The sequence below is a fragment of the Zalophus californianus genome, chromosome 16 (genome assembly GCF_009762305.2).
Source record: "Zalophus californianus isolate mZalCal1 chromosome 16, mZalCal1.pri.v2, whole genome shotgun sequence".
NCBI lineage: Eukaryota > Metazoa > Chordata > Mammalia > Carnivora > Otariidae > Zalophus > Zalophus californianus.
The window spans coordinates 50,756,126-50,779,772 of record NC_045610.1 but is presented as its reverse complement, the minus strand read 5'-3'; the positions used below and the strand labels follow the sequence as shown (position 1 = coordinate 50,779,772).

The window sequence follows — 23,647 nt, the reverse complement described above, 5'->3', positions numbered from 1 at the left end:
GATCCTTGGCAATTTCCCCCTTTCCAACATTCTCGTTGTGGATATGAGTACATTCACGCTCAAGGAAGGACACACACAAGGCACATGACAAGACGTGTGCCCCCCCCCCCACACACACCGGCATCTCGGCGCCTCTTAGATTGGACACTTCCCCACTGCCACAACCCTGAGCCATGCCATCCTGGAGATTCCTGCAATCTGCCCCCTGCCCTCGCAGCCGCCAGTGTGGGCCACCCCTGGTAAGCTGGAGTGATCCATCTCAAATGCAGGCCGATGCCTTCAGTCCTCAGGGCCCCCACTGCCTCCAGGACCAAGTCCAAACACTCTTGAGCGTGCACATGAGATCCTTCACCAGGGGCCTCGTCCATTGGTCCAGCCTCACATTCCCTGTCCCAGCCACACTCAACCCCTGGAATGGCTGCCCTGGGAGAGCAAGGGCTTCTCGTTGTTTGGATCAGGGGTGTATTCCCAGCACCTAGGACAGTGCCTGTGGGAGCCTCCAGGAATATGTGTCCGGTGAAAGGGCACCTTTCATTTCTGGGTCTTTGCTCCTGTTCTTCCCTCTGCCTACAACACGCTTTCCTCCCCCTTCATCTGGCTAATTCCTACTCATTGTTAGGGTCTCAACAGTGAGGTCCTTTATCCAGTACTTCTTGGCTTCCCTCTGGAGAAACAGTCTCTCTCTTCCTGCGGCCCCACAGGACTGTCTTTACCATGCTTCTGCTCTGGGTGGGTTCTATCATCCGAAAGGCAAGAAGCCCAGCATGGACCCTTCTCGTTCTTGACTGTGACCAATGTATAAATAACATGCTCATTCTATCCCAGAGGATCCAAATTCAGTTCCATCCAATCCAGGTTATTAAAGCCCTGGGGCAAGGGGCAAGAGGTACAGGGTTTCCTGCTCATACAGCACATTTCCATTCTGCACACTAAAGGCTGCTTTTCTTGGGGTGTCTGGGTGGCACAGTCGGTTGGGTGACTGATCTCAGTTTCAGTTTAGCTCATGATCTCAGGGTTGTGATCTTGGGGTCATAGGATCAAGCCCCACGTCAGGCTCCGCGCTCAGCTTGGAGTCCGCTTGAGATTCTCTCTCTCTCTCTCTCTCTCTTCTTCTGCCCCTCTCTCTGTACTCTCTCAAATGAATAAATAAATCTTTAAAAATAAATACATACAAATAAAAGCTGCTTTTCTTGGCTTCTTCACCACCTGGCTGGAAGCCTCTTAGGGCACAGCTGGCTGGGGTCTTCTAGCATTTGTCCTATGATGGGCTCTTAGCAGAGATTCCTTGCCAAATGCCTATAGTTGGGAGACTTGAAAGAAGAATGAATGACAGCCGCTGGACAGGAATTTTGAACTTGCAGTTGTGAAGCAGGCTGGTACCAAGGCCTCACCAGCTAATATTTCAGTTCCTTTTCTCGAAGATTGGCTGTTATCTGGACGATTGTGTTCCTGTAGGTCCCCGTCTAATTAAACAGAACCACGAGACTAAACCCTGCAGAACCTTTTGTGTAGGCTTCACCTTGGCCCAGCTGGTAGGTGGGCATTGCATGATTTTATGTCCGTTGGACCTACTACCCAAGGGCAAAGATGTAAAATCACCTGTCCCGTGACGCTGAGCAAATTTCTCGAAGTTAGCGGTGGAGGTCACAGAGTAAGAGGCCTTTTCCCTCAACCCTCAGTCTGAATCACTGCAGGGGGAGGCACAGAGATGAAGCTGGAAGGGGATTATGTGGTGGGGACGGAATCTTTCTCTTACGAATATAAGTCTCACTCGGAACGTTCCTTCTACCCTAGCTCTCAGGAAGACCTCATTACAATCCCCTGCCGCTGTGAGTGCCCGCCTGGCTCCCAGCTTCCTTGGGATCGCTGCGAAACCTTTCGGAAGGCAGCAGGACAGCCGAGAAAACTCTGAGAGCTAACAGGATGGATGGGTGTTTGCAGAAAGCCAATGCTGAGAACAGAAATCACACAAGGTGTTTGATTGAATTGACAGATCAATTCATTCCTTCCCCGAGGCCCTCTTTCTTTCTTTCTTTTTTTTTTTTGTAAACTAAGGTTGTTTTCCATATCAGAGACCTTCTGTTGTTTTTTTTTTTAAGATTTTTATTTATTTATTTGACAGAGAGAGAGAGAGAGAGAGACAAGGAGAGAGGGAACACAAGCAGGGGGAGTGGGAGAGGGAGAAGCAGGCTCCCCGCGGAGCAGGGAGCCCGATGCGGGGCTCGATCCCAGGACCCTGGGATCATGACCTGAGCCGAAGGCAGACGCTCAACAAATGAGCCACCCAGGCGCCCCTGCCGAGGCCCTCTTTCTAGAAACAGACTCAAGCCCCTGGAAGCCTCTGACCTTCCAGTGGTGAATACTGATCTTTGGTTCCTGGCTAAGTCACAGCCTGTACTCAGCAGCGGCATTGACTTGATTCAGATTAGACCGGGGGCCCAGAAGGGCTGAAGCCGGGTGGAAGGAAATCAAGGTGCAAAGGTAACCTACTTCCAAGTCGATCCGCACAAGTGAATGTGCTTACGGTGTTCGGTCAACCTCACTTCTGAGCCAGCCGGGGAGACCCTCTAAGTGACCGGCCAGGATCTGGGCTTGGCTCGCTGGGCTCACTTCCCCCAAGAGAACTACAGGTCATGACCACTCAGGTGCTCAAACCCCAGTTTGGACACCCTAAGCCGCTGCTAGAATCCAGTCACCAGCCAGGAGTCACCGCTCACTCCCAGAATTGCCAAGAAGTAGTTGCTGGTTCATCACAAGTTGAAAGCAATACTGGCCCTCTCTGGTGTGTGGCTGACAAGCTAGTGTGGTATTATCAGGGTTATTCCCTGGGTTCTCATAATGATTTAAGTGATGCAACTATTTTCAGAGTTAACTCTCTTCCAGAAGAGCTGGAAGAGATGCCAATGAAATACTATTTTTCCCCTCTCTCTTTTAAAGTGTGAGCGATTCCCTCCTCTAGCCCACATGGTGATGCAAGTTGCCTTGGGTTCCCTTTTTCCAGTTGCTTGAAACGTTTTGAGTTTTAGCTCATTACTAAGTCCGTGGCCTTTTTACCTGAATGCCCAACATTTTGATTTTCCTTGGGTTATCTTACCGTTTTTAAACTTTCAATTGTTCAACAGCACCACTCAGCTCAGATTTGCACCAGACAGTGACAAAACGCCCAGCCCACCAGGTCAAGGGCAAAAGGCGCGTGGTCTGCTGAACCTACTGACAGGTGCAAGGGGCCCAGCTGCCTCGAAGTGCACAGGTGGGCTGTCACTAAACGCTCGGGAGCCCTGAACAGCAATGCCTTCCGTTAAAGAGACTTTCGCTGCTTTCCAGCGACTTTCGTTTTTTTTTCACAAATAAATTGTTTATCATTATTTTTAATGGAATCGATTTGCAAACTAGATAATCTGCCCCCACATGCTGGAAAGCGACTAGAGTACTATAAACACTTCACTCCTCTCTGGGCTTCAGTTTCCCTCTATGTGATAACAATGAGGACGCTCTTTGACCTGAGCTACCTTTTTAGTGACATAGCTCTACCATAACCCTCAAGACTGTGGGGTTTCAGGCCACAACCCCTCCTTTACCACTATGTAAACGGAAGTTAGGAAATCTGTAAAGGAACCAAAATTGGGGCACTACCAGCTCAGCCTTTCTTCCCCCAAGGAATCCTTTTGTTCTGCAACAATGATGACATCACGATTATGTTGTGAATGGTGCCCATTCCGTTGACAAATTTGGCAAATAGCATCTACCATAACCAAGTGGTGAGGGAAAAAAAAAAACCCACACTACTGCTGTGTGCTGGCAGGGAAACGTTATGGAGACATTTAAGTGTTGCCTTGGGGACTTGGTCTAAGAAGGAACAGACTCAAGCAGATCCCAAGAGGACAGCCAAGTTGGGGCAAGTGGCTTGACCTTGACTGCCTCACCTGTGAAAGAAGAGAAACATGGGGTGGTGGCTGGAATTAACCGGGGTGATGCCCAGAACCTGGCACCGCCCATGTGCTCAGCTTAGGTTAGCTATTACCACAACTGTCATGTTTGATTCAAATACAGATGTTGGCTCAGTGTGGACGGTCCACATAGAGATTAACAGGGATTTGTCTCTGGAACCTACTCCTCCTTCCACAATGTATCATTTAGACTTTTCGTTATGCAGAGTAGCTGATGCACTCCTCACCATTCAAATGGATATTATTTCTAACACCGATACCAAAAATAACCATAGCTCACATATAACCGTGTCTGTTGAGAGCCAGGCTCTGTGCTAACTGCCTGCATGGATTACTTAATTTAATCCCCACAATATCCTATGAGGCGGGTGCTACATAAGTCCCCATTTACAGACAAGGAAAGCAAAGCTCCAAGGGATATGTAATTTGTCCAGAGTCACACAGATGGAAAGTAGTACGGCCAGGATTTGAACCGGAGCCACCTGACTCCGGAGCATGACTTCTTAAGCAGGATATTTAGTCTTCAAAGCAACAATCGTTCATCAAGCCCCTGCTACACTACAGATTATGTGAGGAGCAGGGGTAAACATATATGCAGTATAGCTCATTGTTCTGGGTTGACTAGCATCCCCCCCCCAATTTCACGTCAACCCAGAACCTGGGAATATGACCTTATTTGGAAACTGGGCCTTTGCGGATGTAATCAGGTAGAGACGAGGTCATACTGGGTTTGGATGGGCCCGAAAGCCAGTGATGGCGGCCTTATAAGAAGAAGGGGATTTAGACATGTGCATGCAGGGCAAATCCCACAGAAGAGTGGGAGCAGAGAACGGAGTGATGCATCCACAAGCCCAGGAAGCCAAGGACCACCTGCAGCCACCAGAAGCCAGGAGAGGGGCATGGAACCGATTCTTCTTCGGAGCTTCCAGAAACACCCAACCCTGCCAACACCTTGATGCAGGACTCCTAGCCTCCTGACCCATGAGAGGATATACAGGAGCTGCTTTAAGCCACACAGTCTATAGTAATTTGTTGTGGGAGTCCGAGGAAACAATACCCTAATAGAAAAGAGACAATAAAAAAGACACTTTATCAAGTCACTTGGGGACCCTGTTTGGCAATAGGAGTTCTTCTCTGAAAGTCATGGTTCCCCACCGGCCGTGAGTAGGCAGGGGCCAGGCCAGCGATGAATCAATCCGTGGCCTCACAGGAAGCCTGCTTTCCTGTCAACAAAGCACAGAGAGAAAAACCACCTCGGACACAGACATCGGGCCAGAGGGCCGGCCGCCTGGCCCCTGTCACAAGGCTCAGATGGAGAGAATATTTTCACAAAGGGAGGAAAAAAGAGGAGAGCCCACCAAACGGTGCTTGCGTCTGGATCCTGAGGTGCCGTTTCTGCTCTGGATGAGCTGGGCGCCGGTGGGGACAGCTCAGAAGGGGAAGGTCCAGGCCTCCGAAATCTCGGTTTCAATAATGGGCCAGATACTTCCCCACAAACCCACTCGACACTAAAAGCAGAAGTTGTTAAGTATTCGGAATCCAGTTCCCTTTGAGGATCTAGTAAATGCTACAGATTAAATCTCTTCCCAGAAAAAGAAAAAAATTCCAACGTGCAAAATTTGGGGTGAGTGACATGTCAAGGGATCTTGACCTAAAGCCCATTCACCGAAAAACAATGATGTATAAATTTCCTCCTGGGCAATAGGCGCTGTGCTCTGTGCTAGGAACACAAGAGGGGCAGAACAGACGAGGCACTTTCCTTCCCGAAGGCCAGAGCTAAAAGGAAGGTGTGTGATTTTCCTTGGCTGCCACAACAAAGGAGCACAAACGGGAGGCTGGAAATGACAGAAATGTAATTCTCTCATGGGGCAGGAGGGCTGGAAGTCTGAAATCAAGCTGTCAGGAGGGTTGGTTCCTTCTGGAGGCTCAGAGAGAGAATCTGTCCCATGCCTCTTTCCTGGTTTCTCGCGCTTGTCAGCGATCCCTGGCATTCCCAGCTCGCGGACACACCACCGCATTCCCTGCCTCTGCCTTCCCATCACCTCCCCTGGGTGTCTCTCTGTGTCCTCGCCTCTTCTTAGAAGGACACTAGTCATTGGATTTATGACCCACCCTCAGTGGAGGTCAGATCCATAACTAAGGGGCACCTGGGTGGCTCAGTCGGTTAAGCATCTGCCTTCGGCTCAGGTCATGATCTCAGGGTCCTGGGATCGAGCCCCTGGTCCGGCTCCCTGCTCAGCGGGGAGTCTGCTTCTCCCTCTCCCCTTGCTGGTGCTCTGTCTCTCTCTCTTTCAAATAAATAAATAAATAAAATCTTAAAAAAAAAAAAAAGATCCATAACTAAGTACATTTGCAAAGTCCCTGTTTCCAAATAAGGTCACATTCTGAGGTTCCAGGTGGGCATGAATTGAGGGGGAGCACTCTATTCGACCCGATAGAGGTGGTCATACGGTTACACAGTCCCCACAGGGAGCCGGCAGAGAAGCGGGCAGCATCCGAGAAAGCTTTCCCGAGGATCTCTGGGGGCACGGGGGCCCCAGATTGTGAGTAGAAACTAACTACGCAGAAGAAGTAGAAAGCTCACCAGGAAGATGGAGTCACCTAGCTGAGGCCCAGACACAGGGAGTCACCGAGTGAACAGAGGGGCCGCGCAGAGAGCCAGGGTGGTGGAGGGGCTGGTCTTGTAAGCTGCTCTCCAGAGTTCGGACTGGATCCCTAGGGCCACAAAATGCCTTTGAAGGATTGAAAGCAGAGGAGTGTTCCTAGAAAAGTTCACTTCGGCTGAGGTGGGGCGGATGGACTAGAGCGGGGGAGGCCAGATGCAGGGACCCCCGAGGGTCTGCATCTCCGGGGAAGCTCCGGGCTCCTGGATACAAGTGGCTGAGATGCTGTGGCAAGGCCTCACGTGGGGTCCTAACCAGCTAGCTGGAACTGTTCCCACCGAGCTGGACGGAGGAGTTGAGCGCAGTGCGGGTGGGAGCTGAACTAGCCAGTCAGACTGCCGTCAGCCCAAGATGCATACCCAGAAGTCTGAACGCTCTGATATGTGGTCTCTTTCTGAGCGGAAAGGGGCTTATGAACATCCAGGCCTGTTCAAATGCACAAGCCCTTCCCTTTTATGGTCCCCTGGAGTTATGTGTGCCCTTCCCTGGACCAGTAAGTCCTGTCTGCTCACAGATAAGTCCTCCTACCTTTGTGTGTCTTGCTGACTCAGTCACTCTTCAAAGGTCACCTTCTCCCCTGAACCCCCAGTCTGGGTTCTGCAGCCTCCCTTGCAGACTCCAAAAGTCCCGGATGCAGGCTCATGTACTCGGTTGTAATGCCTACTTTCCTTTTAACCTGTCCCCTCCCCCAGACGATAAGTACCAGAGGTAACTTGTTCACCTCCGTATTCCCAGCTCCTAACACACACACACACACACACACACACACACACAATAACATATCAGATGGATGAATGGATGGATTTCTTCAAGATGCTGTACTGGCTTCAAGCCAAATTAGTCAATCAATTAACTAAGTCGACATGGACCCATCAGTTGTTCTCTAAGTGCCTTACGCTGTCCCCTCCCGCAGAGAGTCAGGCATACAAAAAGATGCTGGCTCAGCATCCTCAAGACTCACCTCATTCCTTCAGCAGCCATCTTATCAAGGTTGACAGTGTCCTTCGTTTCTGCCCAGTTCGCCCCCAGGTCCCCCCCACCCCATGTCATCTGCCAAAATGATCACGAAATTTGGCTTCTGGCCTCTTGTTTCCCCACTGAAGGAAAAATCCACAAGGGGATACAGGCCTCCCAAAAAAGTCACACCCACAAGCAGAACCTTTAGAAAAAGCCAGCCCATGGTGGGGAGGGGAGGGGAGGGGAGGGTAATCACTGTCTGGAGTAACTGTGAGCCACAGCTAAAGATTTTTCCGAGGGCTCTCTCCTGCTCCGTTTCAGGGCAGGGAGTTTGCAAGAAGATACGGTGGCGGCGGTCTTGTTGGGAGTGGTCCCTAGAAGGATGGTGGGGCTACAGAAGTGAGGCCCCCACCTGGAATCCTCATTCGAGAGAGTCAGGAAACTTGCAACCCCGAATGTGGTTTGCCCCTCTGCAGCTCCGAGGGAGGACCGGCTGTGTGCGACAATCAGCCCTCAGTGTCAACAGCTCTCTGGCCACTTAGCGAAGGATCCCTCTGTGCTCAGGGATGTCAGCGCCGTGCATCTGTTCAGGACTCCAGTTGGTGAGTGCAGGATAAATTCTCACATCTGCAGAACACCTGGACGTTCTAGAAGCCGCAGTCAGCCTCGAGTGAGTTTCTCAGTTCCAGATGGTTGAGGGCTTCGTGTTTCTGTAAGGTTTCCTGAAAGAACAAAAATTGACAAGAAAACAGAGTTAAAACTGCCAGTGCAGCTGTGTTTTCCTCAGTAGCTTAGGAAATAATCTCTTTTCCACGCCAACAGATGTTTTCCTTCTCACTTGAATATGTAGCTGGTTCATCAGTTTCTCCACCTGAGGAATCGTGATGATGACAATGTTTGCCACGGACCTATAATCACGGGGTTGGGAGCACTATTAGGGACGAGGTCTCTCAACTTACTCGCTACAGGGATGAGGACACTGAGGCCCGGTGTCCTGGAAGGGGCACGGGCCAGCACCCAGCTCTGTGAAACCCCAGTTCTTCCCCACCCCCACCCCACCACGCTTCCCTGACATCCCCAAACTAACCGTGACCTTATCAAACCCACCGAGAATTCCAGAAGAAAGAGTGAGACCTTTGTGACCAAGACATGATTCTTTCTAACAGTCATGCTGTCAACTCATATTTCTATATAAAATTCTTGTTGGAAAATGATTTGAGAAAAAAAGAAACATAAAGAAAATTAATGGTATAATCTAGGTGGAGAATATCCGGGTACTTGAGGTAGAACGTTCGATTTTGCTGTTTGAAATGTTTCACAATAAAATGTCAGAAACACCTTTCCAAAAAATGTTAACGGAAATTGTCCCTTTACATCTCAACAATGTGATTTTTATTAAAATCTAAAGACAGGCTCAACCAAGGCTTCTTACACTTGGATATACCTACAGATCAGCTACAGGTCTTATCAAATGCAGATTCATAAGAAAGGCTGGGGTATTTCTAACAAACTCCTAGGTGAAGACTATATCGCTAGACCTTAAATCACACTTGGAGTACCAATAGGCTTAGAAATAAAAACATCATGATTCTTGTCCAAGAAGAAAACGAACCTAAACTGGAGATGCTTAACCTACTGGAGATAATGCAACTTCAGTGGACAAGCATGAAAGCCATAAATCAGGTCAAATTTTGAAAAACAGGCATCAAAGGTTATGTTTTCAATGGCAGGTTGCAAATGGGAACCATAGACTAAAACCATATCATCCCTACTTCACTTGAAAGCCTTAAATTTACAAGGTTAGTAAGGAGGCACAGACTTGAAATTCTGGACCAAGTGAAAAAACTGTTGGGACACCCAAACCATTGAGAGGATTAGAGGGGAACTAATTTGTAATATATAAAGATGCTACTGGGGCTGGGATTATGATAGACGTGATGTGCAGTTGTGTATCTCTTCCCTTGAGGAAGGAATGCACAACTGAGAGAACCAGCCAGCCGGCCTAACTGCCAACGCAAGTGGATGGGGGTGGTTGGAGGTATGTAAATTCTGCAAGACCCAGATAAACTCAAAAGGTTGGGCAGATACATACTTAATCAAAATAAAAGGGAGTTCAAGTAAACAGTCATGGTCATCTGGAGGCCAGTGAATCAATTGTTCAGAAATGCAAATTCTTCTGTTTTCCAAGAGGAGACTTATTCTTTCAAACTCAATTAGATTCAACCGGTATTTGTTGATCTTGAGGCCCCAAAGACTTCTCCCTTTCTAGAAGAAGAAAGAGCCCTTGCACAAGGAGGGCACCCAACAAACACTTGTTGACCTGCTGGTTGATTCCCAGCCTCATTCTACTGGCTTCTGACCATGAGCAACAATCATAGGAGGCTTTTCTTCTTAAAGCTACTTAGCTTGGAACTCTAGAGTGGCCTCATTCTTCGTCAGTAATCCATTTTGGAATGACCCAACACGAAGGACTCCGGGGGAAAAAAAAAATCGCTTAAGGAAAAAGCTAAAATTAAGGTGGGAACATAAATAAACAGATTGTTTTTCTTAACAGTTCCATGATAAAACATTCCTTTGAGGATTTTCAAAGAGAATCATTAATACTTAAAAATTTCGGTGAATGGAAATAAGCTAATTTAGTCAGTACGCCATTGCATTATCCTTCATGCCCATACCTCCAGGGAGATATTTAATCTTTTCCCATTTATTTTTTTTAACTACAGTGAAAACGAAAATCAGATACTCAAAGAATGGATCTGAAGCCATGGACTTTGATTAAGATCCAGGCTGACATTACAGAAAACAGGATGGTGGTTCCTCAAAAAATCAAAAATAGAATGACCATATGATCCAACAATCACATTTCTGGGTATCTATCCAGAGAAATGAGATCAGTATCATGAAGAGATATCGGCACCCTGTGTTGACTGCAGCATTACTCACAATCACCAAAATATGGGAACAACCTCAGTGTCCACGAGTGAATGAAGAAAGAAAATGTGCTGCATATAGAGTACATACACAATGGAATAGTATTCAGCCTTGAAAAAGAAATCGTGGAAAAGAAAGTTGTTGCCATTTGCGAGAACCTCGATAAACCTGGAAGACGTTATGCTGAGTGAAATAAGCCAGACACAGAAAGACAAATACTGCATGATCTCACTTATATGTGAAATCTAAAAAAAAAAAAAAGTCAAACACATAGAAGCAAAGGGGAGAATGGTAGATGTTAAATGTCCTCACCACAAAAAATTTAAAACATATGTAACGGCATGAGGTGATGCACGTGCTAATGAGGCTGTGGACATCATTTCAAACTATTTATGTACACCAAAACATCACACTGTATGCAGTAAACACATACGCATTTTATTTGTTGATCAGACCTCAGTGAAGCTGCGGGAAAGCTTTTAAAAGATGCAGGCTGAGAACTTTGTGCTCAGTGCCTCATCCGAGGTCCTCTTCCCAACTTTCTTTATGCATCACCCTGCCCCTCTCAGAAGGGAGGGTGGACACAGACAGGGAGCATGTCTGTGGGCCTAGGAAGGAAAGGGGAGTCTTTGGCAAATAGAGCGTCCCCTCCTCCCTCCACTGGGCTGGAAGGAACTTGACCACCGTACTCAACCAACCCCCCAAGGAAGACCCATCGGCTCCATCCAAGCAGAACAAACTGGAATAGATCCCTGCTGAGCACAAGTATGAACCCCTGGCCATGCCTCGATGCTCCTCGGGCAGCCCGAGAGTGAACTTGAGTTGCCCCTCCGCTCAGCAATGACCTGTCTTCTTCTCTACAACCCCTGCTAGAAAACAAGGCTTCTGAGTCTGCTCAGTGTTGGCCTTTCTTTCGGTTCCGGGCTCGCTTCTGGGGAAAGGTGCTCAGGAGCCGCGGAACGACCGGGCAGGCAGCGGTCGGTCAGAAGGGCTGAGGATGGAATGGCATGAGTCAACCTGAAGACGGGGCTTGCGGTGTCTGAACCCCAGGCCTGGCTCCCTGAGGACCTCCCTGCGGCCAAGCAGCCTGCTAGAGGGCCTTGAGAACAGCTGAAATAACAAGAAGTTTGGGCAGAATTTCTGGCAGAGGGCTCTGTTGGTTTTCCAGAGACAAAGCTTCTGAGGAGCCGAGGCCAAAAAAGAGGCGCAGGGAGAGTGTGATGTGCAGGTGGCGGGGGTGGGGGGTGGGGGGGTGGCCAGGAGGCGCCTGGGGTCCCAGCTGCCCGCACGTAGTCTGCACCAATCCCCACCCACCCCTCCCCATGCCTTGTCATCCCTCCAGCAAACGTGCACTGAGCGACCCGTCTCAGTCTAGGCGCTGTGCGTAGAGCAGTGAAAGAAACACAAAACCCCTGCCCTCCTGCCGCTGCCTTTCTCGAGGGGGATGGAGGTGGGCGGGGGAGGGGGGTGGAGAAATGAAATGAGTAAAACGTCCGTGCGGGGGGAGAAAAACTCAAGGCAGGAAGCAGCTCACGAGGTGCACAGTGAAGGAGGTCAGGCGACAGCCTCATGGAGAAGGGGAACCTTCCAGAAGGCTCTGCAGGGGGTAAAGGAGGAAGCAGTGCAGCATTCAGAGAGGAATGCCAGGCAGGGAGACCAGCAAGGCAAAGGGCTGGTGCATGTGAGGAGCAGCAAACAGTGCAGGAGGGAGAGGGAGTTCTGACCTACATATCGGAGAATTCAGCCCCTGCTCTGCCGGGAATAAACAACGGGGTGGCAGGGAAGGGAAGATGAGAATCAGGAGTCAGCTGCACCAGCCCAGGCGAGCCCAGGTGAGCCCAGGTGAGAGGCAATGCTGGGGGTGGGGGCAGGCCCAGTGCCCGGGGTGCCAAATTTAAGGAGGCGGCGCTCCATCTCGGTACCCACCTGTGCTCTCAGGACTCTTAACAGCGAGCACCTCCTGGAATTTTGCCTCACCCAAATCCAGGTCCAAGTGGTGAGGAAAAATCCAGTTACCTTGGGAACCAAGACAATTTTTCAGGTTATTTAATGTCTATGTGTAATAAAGATCCTCGTGGAAAAAACAAACAAACAAACATCCTCGCGGTCCCTTCCTTTGCCCTGAGATCCTACCTAACATGTCAGTTCGGGGCGGCCCCAACTCAGAAAGATTGCTTTCTTAGAGTGTCACTGGGGGTCTCGGTCTTAGCTCAACAGAAGAGGCAAAGGCAATTTCTTTTTCTCTTTTTCTTTTTTTTTTTTAAGATTTTATTTATTTATTTGAGAGAGAGAATGAGGTAGAGAGCATGAGAGGGGAGAGGGTCAGAGGGAGAAGCAGACCCCCTGCCGAGCAGGGAGCCCGATGCGGGACTCCATCCCGGGACTCCAGGACCATGACCCGAGCGGAAGGCAGTCGCCCAACCAACTGAGCCACCCAGGCACCCTGTTTCTTTTTCTTTCAGTTTTATTGACATGTAATTGACATACAGCACTGTATAACTTTAAGGTATTACAACAAAATGATGTGACTTATTTATATTGTGAAATGATCACCGAAATAAGTTTAGTTAACATCCACCATTTCCTGGAGCACTGGGTGGCTCAGTCGGTGAAGCGTCTGCCTCTGGCTCAGGTCATAACCCCAGGGCCCTGGGATCGAGCCCCGTGTCGTGCTCCCTGCTCAGTGGGGAGCCTGCTTCTCCCTCTCCTCATCCTCCACTCATGTTCTCTCTCGCTATCTCTCTCAAGTAAATAAATAAAATCTTTTTAAAAAAATCCATCATTTCCTATAGATACAAGAAAAAAGAGAGAGAGAAATGGTTTTTCCTCATGGTGAGAACTTTTAGGATCTATTGTCTTAGCAACTTTCAAATAGACTGTATAGCAGTGTTAACTATAGTCATCATGTTGTGGTACGTTATGACCCCAACACTTATTTATCTTATAACGGGAGCAAGCCAGACCCTCTTGTAGGGAATCTTCCTTCTGTGAACCCAACAATTCCAGGAAGCTCATCCACATGGGGCATATGACATCCTGCATAGAGTTAGCTAGAACCACCTGTTGGAACTGTCACAGAAGGAAGCTATGTGGCAGGAGCCAATTTGGGACAGCAGAAGTGGCATCATGCCATGCCTCTGAAAACTCAGCAGCCCTGCAGAAATTATATCTGGGTCCCTGAACACATGTCAGAAGAAGAGAGAAAGTAGATGGCCCTCCGAATGACATCCTTTCCCTAAAATTCTATCCTCCACCTGAGAAGAAATGTCACAAGAAATGTGGTAAGACAGAAAGGACTCAAGGTCAATTACCTGAAATCCACTCCCTGTTTGCTAACTTTTTAAGGACTTTTTACAAAGCATATTTACTTATCATTTATAATAAGTAAATTTTACAGAAGTTGTCAAACATACAAAAGCTGAGAAACTCGTGCGTCCCGACCCAGCACCTCGATTCAACAGCTATCAGCACATGGCCAGCCCAATTTCATCTGTCCCCTCTTCCACGTGTCTTTCTCTCGTCCTCCACTTACCCTGGATTATTTTGAAACAAACCTCAGGTATCATGTAATTTCATCTGACATTATTTCTATATGTTTCCCTGAAAGCTAAGAATTCTTTTAAAATATGACTGCAACCCTATTCATAGCCACTTTTCAAAATAAACAACGTGTTAGTATTGTCAACACTCCAAGCAGTGTTTAAATCAGTGTTTATATTCTGCTGTCTCACCAATGTTTTATTTTATTTATTTATTTATTTTTTTTAAAGATTTTATTTATTCGTTTGACAGAGAGAGACACAGCGAGAGAGGGAACACAAGCAGGGGGAGTGGGAGAGGGAGAAGCAGGCTTCCCGCGGAGCAAGGAGTCTGATTCGGGGCTCAATTCCAGGACCCTGAGACACTTAATGACTGAGCCACCCAGGTGCCCTTACTTTATTTATTTTTTTATTGTAAACATTTTTACAATTTTTTTAAGACTCTAATCCAGGATCTACACAAAGCCCACCACACATTGCATTTGGTTCATGTGTCTCTTCTCTTTTCTTTGATAAGTTCCTCCTCTCTCTTCCCTGCAATTTATTTGTAAATAAATTCAGTTGTTTGTCCTGTGAAATTTCTCATTTTGGACCGATTGTACCCCATGGTGTGATTTAAAATGTCCCCGGAGCCCCCATTTCTCTCTTCACTGACTTGTAGATCTCCTGGTGAGATCGGATTCAGGTCTGACCTTTTTTTTAGCAGGCCCACCTCCTACCTCTTATCCTTCTCCCTGTCATGTTAAGATCGATCAGTGGTTTGTGTGTCAAACTTTCATTTTCCCCTGTGCCGGTTTTGTATGAGAATTGGAAAGTTTCTACTAAATGTCACGTGCTATCTTTTCTATTTTTGCAGATGTCTCCTGCCCCAGGATTTGTCCCACCTCTACAATGAAATACATGAGATTCTGTGATGAGTGGAATATTCATGTCTTCCCAAAATTTGTATGTTGAAGCCCTCACCCCCTGTGTGATGGTATTGAGATGGGGTCTTTGGGAGGGGATTGGGGTTGGATGAGGTCATGAGGGTAGGACCCTCCTGATGGGACTGATGCCCTTATAAGAAGAGACCGGAGAGGGGCACCTTGGTGGCTCAGTAAATTAAGCATCTGCCTTCAGATCAGGTCATGATCCCGATGTCCTGGGATCAAGCCCCACATCAGGCTCCCTGCTCAGCAGAGAGCCTGCTTCTCCCTCTCCTTCTGCCACTCCCCTTGCCTGTGCTCTCTTGCTCTCTCTGTCAAATAAATAAATAAAGTCTCAAAAAGAAGAAGAGGAGGAGGAGGGACAGAACAGACAGCTGGGTCTTCTTCTCTGGCAGGTGAAGACACAGCAAGAAGGTGGCCTTCTGCAACTTAGGAAGAGAGCCCTCACCAGGCACCAAATTGGCCGGCACCTTGATCTAAGACTTCCCAGCCTCCAGAACTGTGACAAATACAGTTCTGTTGTGTGAGCACCCTAGTCTGTGGTGTTTTGTGATGGCAGCCCGTGCCAACTAACAGATTCCAGCTTAGCTCTAACAGAAAACCTCTGAGGCTGAGGTGCGGGGCATAGGAAGTAGGGGGAAAGACCAAAACCTGGGGGGTTACAGGGGGGGATAATGCTCAGTCCTGTGAAGCGGTTACTTGGCAAATGTGCCTTTTAGGAAATTGATCTGGGGAGTGTGGTGACCTGTTTCCAGAAGAATGTGCGTCCAGGATTCGGCACAGTCGTTTCCTAGCTGTGTGGCTTGGATAAGTACAAAAAAACCAAAACAAAACAAAACAAAAAAACCAACAATAACTCTGCGCCTCAGTTTAACCACTTATCTGAAAAATAGAGCCACAGTAAACTTCCTCCCCGCCAAACACAATGTGAGGATGAAGAATCCAACACCAGTGTCTGCTCTCAGTAAGTGCTCAGAAACATTGGCTATTGATATTCTATACCCCTGTTGTGTTGAGGATAAAGAGATAGCAAACATTGAAAAAAGTACTATACTAGCCCAAAGCGTTACTAAAATTAATATGAAACAAAACTAAGCTGAGTGTCGATGGTGAAATCCGGCCTCCCTATAGCTATTGGCTGTCTTGGTCATCACTGTTTGCCAGCATGCTCTGCTGGTAGATCCTGAAGCCACAAACACCATGGTCACAAACAAGGCCAAAGGGAAAGTGAAGAGTCCTTCTGGTTTGTGTATTCAAAGCTCCAAACCATAGTTCCTTGTCACACGGTCCCGTGGTTGTCTGTGCCATTTTGGCTAACCCTGAGCTAGGTCCCTGTGTCTGGGCAGATGCTGGTGACAATTGAGATGGTCTCTGGAATACACTGCCTACCAGCAAATCTGGTTTTAGACAATTTAACAGCACGAGGTCAAGCCAAGAGGCAGAGCAGTTGTGAAGGAAATCTGCCCTTGGATGTCAACTGAAAGTGGGAGTTACATGTTAATATCGGAAACATCCAAAAAATTGATTTGCCAGTGACCCTGGGCTAGGTACTCCAGCCAGAAAAGTCACAAGTCTAGGCTGTAAGGTGCATCAGGATAAGAATGTCTGTGTTTTACGCGCTGCATAATCCTGGTACCTAGCCCAGCGGGAGTCCAATCAATATTTGCTGAATGAATGCCTCTAACATGAACAGCTATGGCCAAGCCTGCTCTGTCCTGCCCAGAAACTCAGCTCTGTCTCATCACTTCCCTAACCTCAGATGGCCTTTGTGAGCCCCCCCTTCTTCTGAGGTCCTCCCTCGTAAAAGTGCACTTGTGGAGAAGCTGCTTTAGGTAATAATCCACACGTGGGTCCTGTCTTCTGAACTAGACGGTAAACACTCTCAGAGGAGGGACCACACTCTCTGGGATGTGGTTCTGGGGCCTGGGAAACAACCGCATTCATCAGTGCTCATGAGTGGGCTGCAATGAGCAGAGGTTGCCCGGATGGAAGAGCGATGGCTGTGGGAAGGAAGGACGGACACTCCCTGTCCCCAGTCCTATAGTGGAGCCCTACCAAGCATCTGGGCTCCCCTAAGGAGGCCAGAGCCCTCCATGGACCACATCCACAGCAGGGCAGGGTCCCTCCTGGCCTCCTGTCCAGAGCACAGCCTGGAGCAGGCTCCTAGCTTCCATGAACCATCCGCCATCCCCTTAGCCATCTGGAAATGAGCGGATATGCGGCTCCTGAAGGGTTACAATCGAAGCTTAACACCGTGTATTGTTCCAAGGAGCCTCAGGACAGGCTGTGCATGTTTAGACAAGAAGGGGGGTGGAGGGGAGCATCTCCCTTTAGGCAAGAAATGTAGCAAGAAAGCAGGTTTTTATTCCTTGCCCTTGAGCAACGTGATGGGTGGGGCAACTTTAATAATTCTCCGAAGAGAGCCCGATACACTCATATACTCGGGTCAAAACCCAGCGGTCCCACACACGTTCCACCCTGGCCAGTTAGATTTCGTGACCGGCAACTGTGGCTTAAACTTTTAATACGTCGGGTATTTATTCCTAAAAGCAATGTGATGAAAATCACTTTGTTGCGACAACCCTGATTTTTGTATTGTGGTCAGTACTTTTACAGCAGGCTTGAGATGGTGTTTTAGAGCCCTCCTCAAGGCAATATTCTCTCTTTTTCTTCTCTCTGTAAGTTGTAGGAGGATGATATATAAAAGTATAGGAGCAGTTAACTATCAAGACTGAGAAGTCTAGGGGCGCCTGGGTGGCTCAGTTGGTGAAGCGTCTGCCTTCGACTCAGGTCATGATCCCGGGGCCCTGCTCAGCGGGGAGTCTGCTTCTCCCTCCCCCTGCTCTTGTTCTCTCACTCCCTCTCAAATAAGTAAATAAAATCTTTAAAAAAGAGAGATTAATAAGCCTAAGAACAAATATCAGTGTTAAAATCAAGTAAAACTCACTCCAGAGTTAATGAGATGTACCCAGTGATCCATCATCAACACTGCACTGAATGGCCATCAGGCATGATAGAGGTCAGATCACCAGAGGCCATGGGTGGGGAGGTGACTTTCCCATCCCCAAACCTAGCACCTCCTGCTCTTCACCGCTCCCCCTCCCCCTTGCCAGTCCTCATACGGTCTTTCCTGGTTCTAGGCCTCTCTAGTCCCCATCCTCCTCAACACCCCAGCCAAGAGTTAGGGAACCTCATCGTGAGCCAGGCACATCACTAAGCTGCTAAGCCCCTTACACACGTTAACTCAGTTAACCTAGTAAGACAGCACTAAGCCCCCCACATGACAACCCTATGCAGTATTATTATCCCCCTTTCACGGATGAGCAGACTGAGGTAGACAGAAGTTCAGTAATTTGCCCAGATAAGTGACACACTTAGTTGAGAGCAGGGCTGTGATTCAAGGCCAGGCTCCAGGGTCCACACCCAGGTGCATCTTACACCATAGCTCTCAATTATACAGACCCCAACTGGCCTCACGCGGACCACTGTGGTGACTCCCAGGTTTGTTTTCTCGCCCCAGGGAGAATTTATCCAAGAGGGTGCGGACCACGGCTTTCTTGTCCTCATATTAATATAGACCATACTCAGTGGCCTACACATTTTTGTGCTTGGGTATGCTCTAAAAGAACCTGGAAAAACAATAAACCCTCTCCATGTCAGTCAGCACAGGCTGCCATAACAAAACACCATAGACTGGGTGACTTAAACCATAGAAATTCATTTTCTGACAGTCCTAGTGGCTGGAAGTCTGGGATCGGGAGCCCAGCACAGTCTGGTGAGGGCTCTGTGTCTAGCTTGCTGACAGCTGCCTTCTCATTGTGTCCCCCAAGGCTCTCTTTCTCTTCTGTTAAGGGCACTAATCCCATCATGGGGGCCCCATCCTCACGACGTCATCTAACCTAATCACCTCCCAGAGACCCATCTCCAAATCCTATCACATTGGAGGTCAGGGCTTAGGCACATGAATTTGGGAGCAGCAGGGGGCCCCACAAACATTCAGTCCATACCATCCTCATGCAGTTTTAAGTTATGTTCAATGTTTCATCACAGTTTCAAAAGATATTGTTTCAACTGTATCCATAAATGATTTTTACTTTTACAGTAAAACTATTTTAAACCACTTTTTTATCCAGTGTAAGATAAACATCAGAGTAGTATGAAAACCCCATCATCATTCATTTAAAAATTACATGGGAACATTTCTCATTAGGTCAGGAATTTTCTTTTCTTTTCTTTTTTTTTTTAGTATTCAGATATTTTATTTATTTATTTATTTATTTTAGGAATTTTCTATCATTTCTTTCTTTTTCAAAACTGTATTTCCATTCTATCTCAGTACGATATACTTATATATTCAAAAGTACTTAATGATCCTATTTCTCTGAACACAGACTTTGTGTATAAATTGAAATTGTTATTTACACCTCAAGGTTAAAAAAAATCCCTTCTGGGTTGAATTGTTATCACAATTATTATTATAAGTGATCATTTATTATCAAACAACATATTGGTATATTTGGACAAGTTATTACTATTGCAAAAGCATCTTTACAAGATGGACTGGGGGATGGGACACAGTGACTTGAAGAGAGAGGCTTCCCTGGCACAGCATTTCCATATTCACCCCAGAGACATTTTCAGTTGGAACAGAGCACCCTAGTGAGATCCTGGCTCTGGTTATGTGGGAGAAGCCAAGCGTGCGAGACTAACCCAGCACCAGGCCTGCCCCGCAGTGGGTTCTTGGGCAAATCGGCTTTAGGACAGAGCTCATGTTCTGGAAAATGATTGCTCTAAAATTATCTGTGCCTCAGTCCCCTTGGCAAATCTGCAAATCTCCCCAGGAGCATGCGTGCCCATCTGAAGGGTCCTGCCTTCCTTCAAACTGTTAAATGTGGGGGTTGGGGGAGGCTCCACCACCCACCCACAAGATAAGCCCAACATATCTACCTGGAATTCTTACAAGGAAGTCTGGGGGCTTCTCTGCTATCTGCTATCTGGAGTTTTATTGAAGTTTTAAAGCAAGAATTTGCTTCAGTCAAATACACATGGGTCCCGTTTCCAAACCCACCCCCCCCCCCACACACACACCTCCTGGCACAGGCCCTCAGGTGAGATGGTGGGTGGTGGTGCAGAATCAGGGAGAGGAAGAGTGGATGGGTGGGAGACCAACACCTCCCAAAGGAGTCCCCCTCAAATGCTCCTCCTCTTCATGGCTGCTCTGAAGACCCAGCCCTAAAAACTGGTTGCTCCTCTCGGGGCTCCAGGCAAGATTCCTTTCAATCTACTTACCAAAGTTTAAAGTTCTCACGGGCTGGTAAATGCAGTGAGCTTATTTGCAAGCCAGGGTCATATCTGCCTAGCAACCCAACATGAAGACTAGAAGGGCTATAAACATAGACAGAGAACAGGCCGGCCAACTTTGCACAAAGGAATCTGTTCTCATGCAAATGACCTGAAGCAAGAGGGCTAGAAAGAGAGCAGAGGGGATAGCCTCAGGAGCCAATTTATTTCCCCAGAAGATGTTGACGGCCTTTTTAAGGGGCATCCTCACAGCCTTGCCCACTGCACAGGAAGGACCTCAGGGGCTCTGCTGTGCTGGGGTTACAGTACACACAACAGAAGAGGCTAAAGGGGGGGGGCTGAACCCTGAACTTAATATCCTGATTTTTCTGGTTCTGTACTCCAGACTCCAAGGGTTCTTTTGTTCGTATTTAGAACTAAACAGAGTTAGTTTTGTTTGGGGGGGTTTTGATTAGCATGGTAATGCAGTGCTTTCCCTCTCTTTGCTTTCCCGGGAGGAGTGAAAAAAGCAGGGGTGTTCACACTTGGTCTCACTAGGAAAGGGACCAAGGCGAAGGCAGCCTCTAACCAGGGCGAGCAAGTCACTGGCTTGTGGCTGGCAAGACTGGGCAGAGATTGGGTTTCCAACCCCACCCCTTCCCCAAAGGCAGGTGGCAAATGCCATCTCTGGATGAGCTTTAGTTACAAAAAGGGCCAGGGTGTGTCTATAAATGTTGTGAGACCTTGGGTGAAGCCCTCCAGGGCTCTGTGCATCAACTTTTCTCATCTGTAAAATGGGAGTAGTGTCAACTGCAGAATGTTACCAATGGGGTGAGAGTTAGATCACATGTATGGATGGCATTTAATAGTGTTGGGAACAAAGCAATCGTGCAAAAAATTAATAGGTCTAATTAATATTAATAAAATAAGCGATTTAATGTTAGTATCATCATTACAGTTATGCCTCCCCAACAGCCAGGGCTTTCACTCCGGCCAGATACTCAGATGTGACTTTCTCAATCATTCATTCACACCTAGAGCTTTTGGCATGATTTGCCTAATGTTTTAAATCAAGAAGCCCAAGCACCAGGAACTTCCAGGACTTGATTAGAATCACTCAGTTATAGGGGCGCCTGGGTGGCTCAGTCGTTAAGTGTCTGCCTTCGGCTCAGGTCATGATCCCAGGGTCCTGGGATCTGGGATAGAGTCCTGCATCAGGCTCCCTGCTCCACGGGAAGCCTGCTTCTCCCTCTCCCACTCCCCCTGCTTGTGTTCCCTCTCTTGCTGTCTCTCTCTCTCTCTGTCAAAAAAATAAATACAATCTTAAAAAAAAAAAGAATCACTCAGTTATAAATAATGGGCTACACCCATAGGTTCCCAAGACCCAACACAGTAAACACTGTGCCATATTAAAGATGACAATTCCTTAGTGAGCGCAGTGGCAGGTCCTAAGGCACTGTGAGATCCAAAATCTCAAAATTACACTCACAGTCGGTCCTGTTTTAGCACTGTTTTCATTTCAGTGATTAAAATCATTTTTTAAAAATCATCATGTGTGGATTCTTCCAAGAACAACTCGAAAAAAAAGGATTGCTTGCGGGGTGGGGGGATGCTGGAGTCAGCAATCGGTATGGTAAGCCATAAATAACAACAGTGAGAGCTAATGGGCACCAAGGGCTCATCACAGGCAGTCATTTTGATCAGCACTTTTCAGGCATCATAAATGAGAGCCTTCAATTCTGGGAATACCGATATTGACCCCATTTTACGGATTTGGAAACTGACGCTCCAAGAGGTTAAGTTACTTCCACAAGGTTGCAAAGCTCATCAGTTGCCCCCTGGCTGTACAGTACTGGCCCGTAACAGAGCACTTTACACGTGCACACCTGCTCCCCACCTAACCCACACCAGAGCCTGTAACAGCACACAACGACATTTAACGCAGTAGACCCTATCGCCAAGTCGTGAGAGAAATCAGGCAGCGACTGCAAAGGGATTTTTACTAAAAGTCAAACCGCCGACTCCTCCCGGTGGCGACCCCGCGTGCGCGCGCTCCCCAAGTAGGCTCTCATGAGTTTCTGACATCAGAACCACTTCTTCGAACCCCAGTGGAGGGAGCAACCCGTACCCAAGCCAACGGGAAAATTCAGAGAATAAGGTCTTTGCTTCCGAGCAGGTCTCAAACTGGCCCTGGATGGGTGAGGTGGAGACCAGGAAGCCAAGTCTGCGCCCCCGCGGGCTCCGAAATGCCTGGGATGCGACACACTGCTTTGTCCCCATGGCAAGCTCGTAACTGGTTTCCCGGGCATCATCCGCCGAGTTCGCAGTGACCTTGGGGTCGGGGACTTCGGGAGGAGGGGCACCGACTCCCTAATCGTCCGGGTCCCTCCCGTCCTGGGGGCTCTCGGAGGATTAGGCAGCCATGCACCTGTGTGCACGTCGCCAACCGCCAGGGAGGGAGGATGCGCGCGCGCCCCGACCGGGGATGCTGACTCAGCCCGGCAGCTCACATCCCCTTCGCGCAACGCGGATGCTGTTGCTGCCGCCGCCGCTGCTGCTGCAAAACGGGGAAAGCAAGGCACTCGTAGCAGCCGGGCCACTGGCTGTCTGGGGCTCACTGCGGCAATCCCTCCCCCGCGGCCCCACAAGGGGAACCAGGCGCGAGTTGACGAAATGGGGGGAAGTGGGTGCTGGAGGAGGAACCCGGGGTTCGCGGCGCCGCGCGCGCAGCTCACACCCAAACTGGAAGGAACCTGTTCTGCCCGGGGCGAACGCGGAGCCGCCGCAGCCGCGAGCGCCGCGCGGGTTTAGCCCCGGCGCTCCCCTCCCCGCCCGCCCCCAGCCAATCCCCAAATCCTCCAGGCGCGGGTGGACTGGGCGCTGGGAGCGCCGGGGCGCTGTGGGAAGGGAAGCGGCCCCGGGGCCCCGCGCGCGCGCCCGGCCAGGGGTGCTGGGGGAGAGGTGCTGGCTCCCCGAGCACGCCCGCGCTCCCCGCCGGCGGTGCAGCAAAGCCCCGGGGTCCGGTCGGGCCGGCGCGCAAGGCCGCGCCCGGGAGGGGGGGGTTGGGGGAGCGGGGCGGCGTGCCAGGGACCCCGGCCGCAGGGGCGGGGGTGGCCCCGCGGGACCCTGCGGTTCGCTCCAGACGTCGTTACCTTCCGTGACCCCCAGCCCAGGCCCCGGGCGGGCGCGCGCCCGGCGCGGCCCCGGTCCACGTGGGCCGGCGCGCGCGCGCCAGGCCGGCCCCCTCCTTGGCGGCGCTCGGCGCTCGCAGCACATGGTCGGCGGCGGCGCGCCCCCGAGGCCGGCGGAGACCGGCTGCAGCCGGTATAGGATAAGGGATAGGCAGCGACGCGGGGCCGGGGCGCGGGCAGCAGCACGCAGGGTCCGGGCGCAGGCAGCCGGGG

The 23,647-nt window shown here is 49.2% G+C and overlaps 1 protein-coding gene across 1 annotated transcript in view; it reads right to left on the bottom strand.

Moving 5' to 3' along the window:
* ARSG (arylsulfatase G) overlaps positions 1 to 23,647 on the bottom strand; it is a 101,252-nt gene that overhangs the window by 55,442 nt on the left and 22,163 nt on the right. Inside the window, 3 exon segments of the mRNA XM_027568381.2 lie at positions 7,572 to 7,645; positions 7,647 to 8,289; positions 12,425 to 12,514. Of these exon segments, the coding sequence (XP_027424182.2) occupies positions 7,572 to 7,645; positions 7,647 to 7,790 (218 nt within the window). The 5' untranslated portion in view covers positions 7,791 to 8,289; positions 12,425 to 12,514.